Raw genomic sequence first — 13125 nt, forward strand, 5'->3', positions numbered from 1 at the left:
AACATGCTCAGTGGAGTGTAGGAAAGGTGGATGGATGAGAGCGGCCCAATGATATTTACCCACGTGTCCTGTTACCTATTTAGGTAGAAAATAAAAAAAACCAATTAATTCCTAAATGTTAAAGTAATGTAAAAGTATCTGGATGAGTCAGAGAACAGTATCCCACCCAGCCCTAGAATGAGCTGCTTTTGATATTTTGGTCCAGAAAACTCTGGCAAGATAGGCTACATATGAATATTTTTTAGTTTTGGTGGTTTTCATCTTGTATGTCTTGCATGTTCTATTTCTTTTATCAGAATCAGAAATACTTTATTGATCCCAGGGGTGAAATTATGATTTGTTACAGTTGCTCCAGTGTAAATAGAGAAATATAAGAAGTAAGAATAAGAATGAAATAAAGTGTGTAAATATAAAGCAATAAATTAGAAACATAAATTAGAAATGAAATGTGCATTAAATTAATAGATAAAATGTGCATTATGCTACTGTTTAACACTACTACTTATGAAATAAAAATTAAAATATTAAAATATATATTGTCACTGTGCCGAGGCTGTAAGTGTGAAAATGTAATATTTTCTAACATAATTTTTAATATATACTTAAATAGAATAAAACAAAAGTAGAATTAGAGTTCCAGAAGAAATATGTACAGTTATGTGCATTGTATGTTGAATTAATCTATACAATCAAGAGGTGAGAAATATTGTACAGCTGAATAATTGCACAGAATTGCACCCAATAGATCATCAAAATTTCAGATTCCATTAAAGGTTCATTTGTATCATTAATATCTGTAAACACAGCACAACAGACTTGTGTTTTTAATCATGATCACTTGAGAAACACAGAAGAAGCTAATTTGTCATCTGCATATTTCATATTCTCTCAAGTCATTAATATGTAGTCATGTAGTCATAAATATCGATATGTGATGTATATTTGTATTTGGATTAGTGTTGGCGGGTTTGAGGTGAAGGGCTGTGCAGCTCTCTCTGCCCCGGCTGCTGTATCTACATGCCTCCCACCCTTGAAATCATGCGCGGTCGTTTTCTTTGAAGAGGGCGCCGTTTTCTCCGCAGAGCCGCGCCGCTGACGCTGCTCCGCGGCCGGGCCACGTGACGAGGCGAAACGGCCTCTCCTCTCCTCCTCTCTCGGTCCTTCCTTCCCAGGGTTCAATGAGCGCTGCGTGGCCCCACCCCGTCTCTCTTCAGCGCTGTCTATCTCCTCAATGTAGGCTACTATTCTCGGAGAGAGAGAAAGCGAGAGAGAGAGAAAGGGAGAAAATAATAACCTCCAAGAATTGGTTATTCCTGTCTTTCACCTTCCACGACCAGCGGCCAGGAGGGGAGCGGCCTTCGCGGTGGGAATGTGCTGCTACAACAACCCCGCGTCCTATTTTTTGTGAATGTAAATGCACATGTAGTCTCAAGCTTGTAGCCTATTTACCCACCTCGGATTCAAGAGGATTATATAGCCTATACATATATATATATATATATATTTATATATACATATACATATATATATATATGCATGTTTGTATGGCAGTGTGTATGTGTGTACACATATATAGGCCTTATGTAGGCTATAAAAGCTGAGCCTGACAGCGGGGGTTGCTTTTTCACCTGCAAGAAACGTGGATACATTTCGAGGGATTTTCACCTCTTGGTCACGTTTTCCTTTTCTTTTCTTTTTGCCTTTTTTCAATGATTTTTCGTCTTGAAGGGATTCTTCGGAGCCGCGCCGGGAATTTAAAAAGTCTATCGGTGCGCAGTTTTGGAGGCTCGGTGGTGATGTGAGGGGCTGATAACACATTTCAGCAACAAAAGCGAGGGGCAGGGAGAGAGAGAAGGCCCTTTGGAGGAGAAAACACAGCAAGGAACAGCCATCACAAATAAGGAGGACAAATCGGGGGGTATTGGATCGTCTTGGAGTTGGAGGTGGTGGGGGATCCGGCCGAAAAGACAACCGCAGTGAGTTTGGTGCTGTTTTGGGTTGATTTGATGCAGCGAATGAAAAGGAGCCGGATAACGACGGAAGCAGTGAGAAGATCACACATGTAGCTCGTTTGGGTGTAAATATTATTTCCCTTCTTCCTGTCCTGCTGGGCCCCCCGATGAAGACAGCCGTCGGGGAGACAGAGAAATAGATAGAGAGCATAAGTGTACACCTATGGACATGTTTATCATGAAAGGAGACGTGGAAACGAGCCGCGCCACAGCACGGGCGAGGTTTTCGGACACGCCGAGTTCGGCTCCTTGTCACGGGCAGCAGTGAGACGCAAGACCCGGGCTTTTGGAGATGCAAATTAGGCTGTTTATTCTGCCTCCGTTTGAGGTGAAACCCCGATTTTTTGGTGTCTCGACAGACGTTGTGGATTACAGTTGTTAACGTTACACAGTCGACGGGGGGAGAGAGTGGGAAAACAAAACAAAAACTGTACTGCATGTTAAAGGAGGAAAAAGCCCGAGTAGGATTCAGCAAACTGAGAAGGCGGCCTCGGTGTCGTCAGCAACAGTATCCTGCCCTTTCTCTGACAGCAAAATACGCGTTATGGACACATAATTTCTACAGTGCTGCACCACGGACAGTTTTTGGAGCAGGCCAGGGACGTTACGCGGTGTAAATGTGGCTGACATCGCTGCCAAATCCGCATGTCAAACGAGGGATCTAGACTAGTTTAGTTTATTTATTTATTTTTCTTTCTACATACCCCCCCTCCACCTCCACTTCTTCCACCTCCTCCTCCTCCTCCCCTGGACCCCCTTTTTTTCTTTTTTCTTGCGGGAAGATGGGTTGTTTGGGCAACAGTAAGACCGAAGACCAGAGAAATGAGGAGAAGGCACAAAGAGAAGCAAACAAAAAGATAGAGAAGCAGCTCCAAAAAGACAAGCAGATATACAGAGCAACACACAGACTACTACTTTTAGGTGAGTTTGATTTGATTTTATTTTTAAATCGTAGTTCTTTTCTTGCTGCTTTACAGGCAAGTCCCCAGTCTGCAAAGTTAAGGCCCTGCTTCCTCCCTGCATAACCTTCTGGGATGTTGTTTTGGGAAACATTGTCAACAGTGTGACTTTGCCATTGCATAAGGCTAAAAATGCAGCAGTGTGTTAGGTTTCAGCATGTTGCCGTCAAATCGTCAGTCCACCACTACCAGCACCAAAACATGCTGTGGCAGAGTCAGTGGATTGGTTTGAGAGTATACAGTGATGTATAGGTACATATATAAGGTGGGTAAACTGCTGTCAGTGATCATCATAGGAGAAACAACCACTTATATCAATAAAAACAGAACACATCTCTTTTCAGCTTCATTAGTTTGGGACTACATAGCATGCTGTGCAGAATTCATTCTAGTCCTAATTATGCACATAGGCCTCAAAAGTTGACTAATTTTACATCATATGCCAGTTTGTGAGTGTGCAGCCGAAACAGTGTCTTAAGCTAATGTGACTGTAAGAAAGAGAACGTTGAGAACTACCTAATGTAGAAATGAACATGTGTAAGGCTCAACATGTGGTTGTGTGTGTCAGACAGTGAACTGGAGGTGGGCTGGGTCTCTACATTACATAAGAGACAAACAAGAGTGTCTAACTTTCCCTGCCGTGCTCTCCTCGTATGTCCACTTCTGAGAAGTCGCTGTGTTCTTTGTCAGAATCATAATACCTGATTACAGAGATGCCAGCGAGGGTGTGTATTGTATGACACGCCTGTATTTATGTTGGGGAGGAAGTTGTGGTGACTTTAGGAAAGCAGAAGGACAGGACCTACATGAAAACCAAAACAAAGATGTCTGCCATAAAAGTTAGTTGCCTTTCAGCTATACAATCTACTAGTTGCACCTCATCGCAGACCTGTGTACCTGCAGGCTGGCGTTTGTGATTTTTCATATTTTGGAGGATATCTTTAAACAGTGAACAAAGCCAAATGAGGCATGAAAGAGTCACTCTCAATTCAAACCTGGTGCACCTGAAAAACTGTATGTTAGGCCTCGTGCTTGGGTCGTGTCCATGTTAGGAAAAGATACATCTGTAGTGGCACAATCCATGTTTACCATGAAGAATCTAGCGCTAGAAGTGGCAATCAGCAACCAACACATGGTCAACTGTTCAACATTTGTGGTGTCAATCTTTATATTAATTGTAGGTGGAAAGTAAATGCTGGCCATCTATGTGCAGAGCAAAACATGTGGCATTTCTCTCCACCAGGCTGAAGTCGTTGATCAGTGGATTATGTGCTCAGAACTACACTGGTCATTGGATTAAGTAGATCACCTAATTAAAGTGTTAATGGGGTTGTTTCACTTCGAAGACTGACTCGTAGATAAGGAATGATGACACAAAACACATGCTGTATTGAGCAGTAGCACTTATTCTAAGTCTTGTGTTGACAAATTAACATTTTTACAGACTAGACTCTTTTTACTGAAAAAATGATGACCTTCAGGTAACATTCTTTTAACCAAAACTGATCTGTTGGTCTCCATTCATGGAAGTATGTTTGATCAGTTACATCAGTTTATCTTCATACATTTTACCCACTTTGACCCAAAATTCGATTAAATGTTTTATTAGCTACACACTATACTGAGGTGAACTTGTCGGTAAAAATCATTGCAGGTATTTGAACTGACAGTGCAGTTCTAATGCAACATCACCACAGTATTTGCAAATCAAAGGGACAATCCTGTGTGCACAAAACTGTAAGTGTTTGTCATATGGTAATGTACTACCACAGCTATCTGTTATTTACTTGCACTTTATTGACTAATGGTGTTGCATCCTCCCCCAGAGGTCATACACATTTTAGTGAATCAGAGTTCATGACATATTGCACAGTTAACATCTATGTCTGCTACTCCACGTATTTCCATGTCTCATGTTTTAGAATCAATAAATGTACCTCTGTTATCAGGAAATTCAGAGCAGACCAGATCTACCAGCTGCCATGCTAGCTTTGAACAAAATAATAGTCTTTTTACAAACACATTTTTGAATTGATGTTGTTCAAGGTATGACTCAGTTCTTAAAACTCCATTGGTGTCGTTTTAAAGTTTCAGTAGAATACACACAGACTGAAGAAATATTTACTGTTGGACATACATCCTTGATCAGGTTTGTGTGTTTTTCAAACACGCAACCCAAAATGGTTTCTCACACACACACGAAAGGCAGGCTACATTAGTGCACTTAACTATTTCATGCAGGTATTTTGCAAGATTCTGGGGCGTTTCTGCTTTATCAGACAGTGTAGTGTGGGAAAAGACAGGGAGATGGGAGAGAAAAAGGAGAGCTGACACTGTGACATGAGGTCATCAGTCAGATTTGAGAGCGTGATGTTATGAGTTCATGGTATGCGCTGTAGCTTGCTGAGCCACCAAAATGCCCAAGTCCCAGACTCTTGTGTGGCTTGTCTGATAATGAGTCTGACTACCACAAATGCATCTCATTGGTGGGAATCTCCAGCTATAACATCCTAATACAAAACTGTTGCAAACTACCAGTCAGTCAAACCATGTTAAATTAGGAGGGACATCAGTTGAGTGTTATTCTTCCTTTACCAAACAGCACAGCTGCGTTAGATCCAACATTGCCAATAAGAGAATCACCTCTCTGAGATGTCACATATGTCACATGTCTTCATATCAAATCTTGATATTGGGACTATTCTCAGCTGTAATCACCTGTTTTCACAGATATTTTTAGATATCAGTGTCAGCTATTGCTACTCTAAAAGTCCCCAAAACGTCATCAGGGGCTCCAGATCACCTGTGTGGAACACAAATGGCAGCATGTCCATCCAAACATGCCTCTTTAGTCACATGTTGAAGCTGAAATGTTTTTGGAGATTTAGCTTAACATGACTAGTATTGTCTCAAAATTAGACACGAGGCAGTCATAATTAAGACACACTGCACTGTAAATAAGAGAAATGTATTTTTCTTATTTAGATTTATTTGTTAATTTAACAGGGATGCTGTAGATTGATACACAGCTGTATATAAGCCAGAGTTAGCCAAAAGTCCATTTCTATTTGTAGGCCCAGGACAGATGTAACATACCCTTTAAAAAAAGAAAGAATGGAAGATTGAAATTTAATCAAGTATTGAAATAATTTAGAAGCACGAAGAGGAATAATAATAAAAAGATAACATTAATGTTTTTAATATAAATCTAGCCTCACTGTTTTCACTTATAAGAAAAACGACTATATTAGCTTAAAAAGCTTGTTAAGAATATTGCATTTTTAAACTTCATGAACTACTTTACTTTTGATTTGATATAAAATGTAGTATTGTAGTAAAAAGTATTTGCATCCCTTGCTCAAATAATTAAACATACTTGATTGAGGTAAAGTTATGAGTCATTGTTGGTCTTGACTTTAGTTGTAAAGACAAAGAGGAGCAGGCTGAATGAAAAAATGTTTTAAGGTCTGAGGCAGGAAAGGCATCGGGCCGTGTGAAAGAGCAGCAACTTGTTGCTCGCCCTTCATGCAGTAAAACACACTGCAAGCGTGGCGTTACAGAGCAAGAGATGAGAGTTTCACTCTTACAGCAGATACACACAGGCCATCCACAGGCCTGCAGCATACTGCCAGTTACGCTAAACTGCTAATGCTAAGGATTTGATAACTTCAGCATATTACTGTTTTGTTGTCAGCCAAATGCCACAGACAAGAACAATTATCACATTTTCCTTCCAGGACATAGAGACATATGATGAGCTCTTTTTTTTTTTTTTTTTTTTTTTTTTTTGGTTGGGCATTTTAACACCTGCTTTTCTCATCTTTTATCAATCTTAAAACACGCTTTTATGAAAAAGTCTAAAGGCAGTCATCATCAGGTCTAAAATGTAATCTTGTGATTTTGATCACAGTATCTAGTGGAATAATCCAGTTTATTATTTCAGTCATGACCATGCAGCTCTGTCCTTGCCTCTACTCCCAGTTTTCCCAAATAACGTCACAGTCATGTATGAAATTTTCTGTTTGTTCATTGAAAGTTCCCTGTAGGGCATAGCAAGTCACAGCCAAAACAGCTTTTTAACTTCCATAAACATTTTAGTCAGTGCTACAGGCATACTGTAAAGTGGCATTTCAGACAAATGTTTGTGTCTTCTTGTTTTACATGTCAACAGATCCATAATATGTCCTTCTCTTTCTCTCTTCCAGGAGCTGGAGAGTCAGGAAAGAGCACCATAGTGAAACAGATGAGGATCCTACATGTTAACGGCTTCAATGCGGAGTAAGTATGATATGAGCTAAGGCCTACTATCTAGTATCTGAACATGAGCGTATATCCACAGCATGCAATGGATTGCAATATACAGACAGCCACTTCTGGAGGACAATCCTGCGAACCCATCATCAAGATGTACAGTACAGGCCAAAAGCTTGGACACACCTTCTCATTCAATGCGTTTTCTTTATTTTCATGACTATTTACATTGTAGATTCTCACTGAAGGCATCAAAACTATGAATGAACACGTGGAGTTATGTACTTAACAAAAAAAGGTGAAATAACTGAAAACATGTTTTATATTTTAGTTTCTTCAAAATAGCCACCCTTTGCTCTGATTACTGCTTTGCACACTCTTGGCATTCTCTCCATGAGCTTCAAGAGGTAGTCACCTGAAATGGTTTTCCAACAGTCTTGAAGGAGTTCCCAGAGGTGTTTAGCACTCGTTGGCCCCTTTGCCCCTTCACTCTGCGGTCCAGCTCACCCCAAACCATCTGGATTGGGTTCAGGTCCGGTGACTGTGGAGGCCAGGTCATCTGCCGCAGCACTCCATCACTCTCCTTCTTGGTCAAATAGCCCTTACACAGCCTGGAGGTGTGTTTGGGGTCATTGTCCTGTTGAAAAATAAATGATCGTCCAACTAAACGCAAACCGGATGGGATGGCATGTCGCTGCAGGATGCTGTGGTAGCCATGCTGGTTCAGTGTGCCTTCAATTTTGAATAAATCCCCAACAGTGTCACCAGCAAAACACCCCCACACCATCACACCTCCTCCTCCATGCTTCACAGTGGGAACCAGGCATGTGGAATCCATCCGTTCACCTTTTCTTCGTCTCACAAAGACACGGCGGTTGGAACCAAAGATCTCAAATTTGGACTCATCAGACCAAAGCGCAGATTTCCACTGGTCTAATGTCCATTCCTTGTGTTTCTTGGCCCAAACAAATCTCTTCTGCTTGTTGCCTCTCCTTAGCAGTGGTTTCCTAGCAGCTATTTGACCATGAAGGCCTGATTCGCGCAGTCTCCTCTTAACAGTTGTTCTAGAGATGGGTCTGCTGCTAGAACTCTGTGTGGCATTCATCTGGTCTCTGATCTGAGCTGCTGTTAACTTGCCATTTCTGAGGCTGGTGACTCGGATGAACTTATCCTCAGAAGCAGAGGTGACTCTTGGTCTTCCTTTCCTGGGTCGGTCCTCATGTGTGCCAGTTTTGTTGTAGCGCTTGATGGTTTTTGCGACTCCACTTGGGGACACATTTAAAGTTTTTGCAATTTTCCGGACTGACTGACCTTCATTTCTTAAAGTAATGATGGCCACTCGTTTTTCTTTAGTTAGCTGATTGGTTCTTGCCATAATATGAATTTTAACAGTTGTCCAACAGGGCTGTCGGCTGTGTATTAACCTGACTTCTGCACAACACAACTGATGGTCCCAACCCCATTGATAAAGCAAGAAATTCCACTAATTAACCCTGATAAGGCACACCTGTGAAGTGGAAACCATTTCAGGTGACTACCTCTTGAAGCTCATGGAGAGAATGCCAAGAGTGTGCAAAGCAGTAATCAGAGCAAAGGGTGGCTATTTTGAAGAAACTAGAATATAAAACATGTTTTCAGTTATTTCACCTTTTTTTGTTAAGTACATAACTCCACATGTGTTCATTCATAGTTTTGATGCCTTCAGTGAGAATCTACAATGTAAATAGTCATGAAAATAAAGAAAACGCATTGAATGAGAAGGTGTGTCCAAACTTTTGGCCTGTACTGTACTTGGTTTATGAATACAGGGTTTATAGGAATCTTAAACGGGACACAGTTTTCAGTTTTATACATGTGCTTTTTGGATCAAACGGTACTAGTCAGCCAAAACATCATGAATTTAGCCTAATTTGAAGTATTTTAACACCAGAGAAAGACCTGTGTGTTGTCACATAACCAGTGCTGTTGTGTTTTTTAAGGGCAGCATGGTAGACTAGTCAGACAGCTCTGCAGGAAGGGTAGTTTGTCTGATGAGAGGTTAACTCAAGCCTGGAGTGTTATGAAGTTTTATATTTAATGTGATGTGTCACTGTTAGCAGGTAGAGATAATAGATACTTGATTGTGTTGACTAAAAGTGACTTTTGAGCTAATCTCTTTGCTGTTAGCAGGATAGCAGCTGCATGAGTTCAAATTTAGTATAGCTCAACTCCATGGTGTCAGGAAATGTATCTTCCAATTAACTTCATGGAAGGCATGCAAAGCCTTATGGGAACTGTAGTTGTTGAACACTAATGGTGATTGTTATGTCTTTGTTAAAATAACAAGATGCCAGTATAGGTGTAGGTGCGCATTAAGCTTGTAATAGAAAAGAATATCATGTCTGTACATTTCAGAAAAATCCAGCGGCCGCTTCATGTGTCTGACGCCGCCATTCCTGCAGTGGCAAGTTGTAGTGAATGCTGCCTGCGGACAGTGACACTGACAGTGTTAACTGGTGATTTTCAGCCCAGTGCATCTGTAGTTGGCCGTAGTAACTTGTATAAAAGGTTGGCAAGAATAATGAATACAGACGAGTATTAGGGGTGGGAAATTTTTATTTATTTATTTATTTATTTTGTAAAAATCGATTTTTATATTAAGCGCAAATTTTTCTTGGACGATTCTAAAAATCGATTCTCTCCCCAGAATCGTTTTTTTTTTTCTGTTTATTTTAGGCCGATTTTTCACAGATAACCAATAAAATATGTTTATTTTAAAACACGCTTCTCTGGCTCTGATGCTGCTGTCTCTATGCCCGAAGTCCTTACTCTTGGCTGTATAACAATGTCCCGCCTACAGCCCCCACTGATTGGTTACACTGATTGGTTACACGGCACAGTGATAGCCAATCAAGACTGAAACTTCTACGTGCAGCGGCATAGACTTGGAGGAGAGGCAGACTGCCCCGTGAGCCAAGGCAAAAAAAAAAAGATTTAGGCTGATTGTCATCAAGTGAACATGACCTGGAGGTCCTTTAATCAATAAAAAGAAGACAGAAGTTAACTCAAAATATAGCTGGCATGAGTGCCACAAATGTGGAAAAACAATTGGCACATGGTCCGCTAGCATAATGCTAATGACTTAAACTCAACTCGTGCGCCACCTAGTGGTGTGGTGGAGCCGCTGCATCAAGAGAGGCGGCACATTCATTTATATACAGTACAGGCCAAAAGTTTGGACACACCTTCTCATTCAATGCGTTTTCTTTATTTTCATGACTATTTACATTGTAGATTCTCACTGAAGGCATCGAAACTATGAATGAACACATGTGGAGTTATGTACTTAACAAAAAAAGGTGAAATAACTGAAAACATGTTTTATATTTTAGTTTCTTCAAAATAGCCACCCTTTGCTCTGATTACTGCTTTCCACTGTGCTTTGGTCTGATGAGTCCAAATTTGAGATCTTTGGTTCCAACCGCCGTGTCTTTGTGAGACGCAGAAAAGGTGAACGGATGGATTCCACATGCCTGGTTCCCACTGTGAAGCATGGAGGAGGAGGTGTGATGGTGTGGGGGTGTTTTGCTGGTGACACTGTTGGGGATTTATTCAAAATTGAAGGCACACTGAACCAGCATGGCTACCACAGCATCCTGCAGCGACATGCCATCCCATCCGGTTTGCGTTTAGTTGGACGATCATTTATTTTTCAACAGGACAATGACCCCAAACACACCTCCAGGCTGTGTAAGGGCTATTTGACCAAGAAGGAGAGTGATGGAGTGCTGCGGCAGATGACCTGGCCTCCACAGTCACCGGACCTGAACCCAATCCAGATGGTTTGGGGTGAGCTGGACCGCAGAGTGAAGGGGCAAAGGGGCCAACAAGTGCTAAACACCTCTGGGAACTCCTTCAAGACTGTTGGAAAACCATTTCAGGTGACTACCTCTTGAAGCTCATGGAGAGAATGCCAAGAGTGTGCAAAGCAGTAATCAGAGCAAAGGGTGGCTATTTTGAAGAAACTAAAATATAAAACATGTTTTCAGTTATTTCACCTTTTTTTGTTAAGTACATAACTCCACATGTGTTCATTCATAGTTTTGATGCCTTCAGTGAGAATCTACAATGTAAATAGTCATGAAAATAAAGAAAACGCATTGAATGAGAAGGTGTGTCCAAACTTTTGGCCTGTACTGTGTATATATATATATATATATATATATATATATATATATATATATATATATATATATATATATATATATATATGTTTATATATATTTATATTTATATATATATATTTATATATATGTTTATATATATTTATATATATATATATATATATATATATATATATATATCGTTCCAGCCCTAACAAGTATGTTTTTCTGTACACGTTCTGTTCGTCTTGACTCTCAGTCATTTAACCAAAGCACCAGACACCATTGTATGTGTTCTGTCTGTGATGCTGACCTGCTGGTGTTTACTTTGTGGTCATTAGGTTGCTCTAGTTTGAGTAAATTACATTATATTTCACAGATATGCCACATTGAATGAGAGAATGTATTCTGTGGGACCACCGCAGCCACTAGAGAGTGTCTTAGCCCACTAACGTCAGCTAGCTTAACAGTTTTTTTTCCCCCTAAAAGATTGCCACTACTGTTGGAGCAGCTGAGCACTGCACAGTTTCCTCCCAAACTCTTAGACATTGTTGTTAAAAGTAACGGTGCATAGAAATGATAAAAGTAGTAAATTGTACACTTAGGGCAGCTTGAATCCAAACATTTATGTATTGTGTCACTGTAGTAATGGCGTCTTGCTAACTTGCGGTACTCCCCTGCATTTGTCTATAATGCTTCCATGTTTTTGTCTAAACTGTCGGGACATTTTTGTTCAAACACTAATCTGGTGTTTTTGCAGCTCCATGAATACAGTGCAGGTGGAACTCTTTGTGAGTTCTTTTTTTTCTTAGCACCACTTTATGGAGTTTGAGTCTTGGGGTGAATAACCAATCAGTCGATCCAATCAGAGCTGATCATATCAGATTGATAAACGAGAGGAGCAGCTGCTACAGAGGCAAGTGATAGCAAATTTTAAGAACCAGCGTAATGAACAGTCAAGTTTCACTTTCACTGGGCCTGACACTCGGCTGCTCTGTCTGTGCCCAGTTAGCTCTACGCCCCAAGAGTGTGGTGCAATAAATAACCAAACTATATATATATTTTACAGTAGCGTATCTAATGAACCGTACAGCTCCAAAAATAGAAAATCAATATGTGGTGCCAGATTTTGATATTGTGGCGAGCTGCCACAAAGAAGTGAGTGTGTGGGAAACCATGTAGTGCCCCATAACATGGTGAAACAAGCATCTGGAATGATTTTTCCAGATACAGTTTTTTCTTGCATTATTAGAAGATACCCAGCTTCTGCCTCTTATTGTCCAAAGTGAACATTCTCCGGCTTTTGTGGATGTACATTAAATTTCATTGATTTGTCTGTTTTTAATTTTCAGTTCTTATAATTTAGTCTCTAGACACACAAGTCCCAAGTATTTCTTACAAACGATTACAGTTCTGCTGCCCTCTTTTTCTTACTTTTGGTTTCCGCATCACAGCCCTGGCGTGTGCTTGTTTCAGTAAGCCAAATGGAAAGTTTCATGTATGTGTGTGTGTGTGTGTGTGTGTGTGTGTACAGGTGGTTGTCTTCAGTAACAAGACACACATACAGCATCACTTCCAGTTAGATATGTGACACTGCTTGGATTATCTGGTTGATTTTTTTTGTTTAACAAGTCATGTATGGCTCCTTTTGTTTTCTTGTTGCTTTATGTGTATGTGTCTGACTATTTTACTTTGAATGTGCGGTCAAATGTCATCCTGTAAGTGTTTAACAATGAGTCACCTTTGTCTTTGAATATCTGC

General features: G+C 40.4%; 1 protein-coding gene across 1 annotated transcript in view; it reads left to right on the top strand.

Moving 5' to 3' along the window:
- The first annotated feature begins 1249 nt into the window (after positions 1-1249).
- Positions 1250-13125, top strand: part of gnas (GNAS complex locus) — a 35424-nt gene continuing 23548 nt past the window's right edge. Inside the window, exons 1-2 of the mRNA XM_033629237.2 lie at positions 1250-2933; positions 7177-7249. Of these exons, the coding sequence (XP_033485128.1) occupies positions 2795-2933; positions 7177-7249 (212 nt within the window). The 5' untranslated portion in view covers positions 1250-2794. The remainder of the gene's footprint in view (positions 2934-7176; positions 7250-13125) is intronic.

The sequence above is a fragment of the Epinephelus lanceolatus genome, chromosome 8, assembly GCF_041903045.1.
Source record: "Epinephelus lanceolatus isolate andai-2023 chromosome 8, ASM4190304v1, whole genome shotgun sequence".
NCBI classification, from domain to species: Eukaryota; Metazoa; Chordata; class Actinopteri; order Perciformes; family Serranidae; genus Epinephelus; species Epinephelus lanceolatus.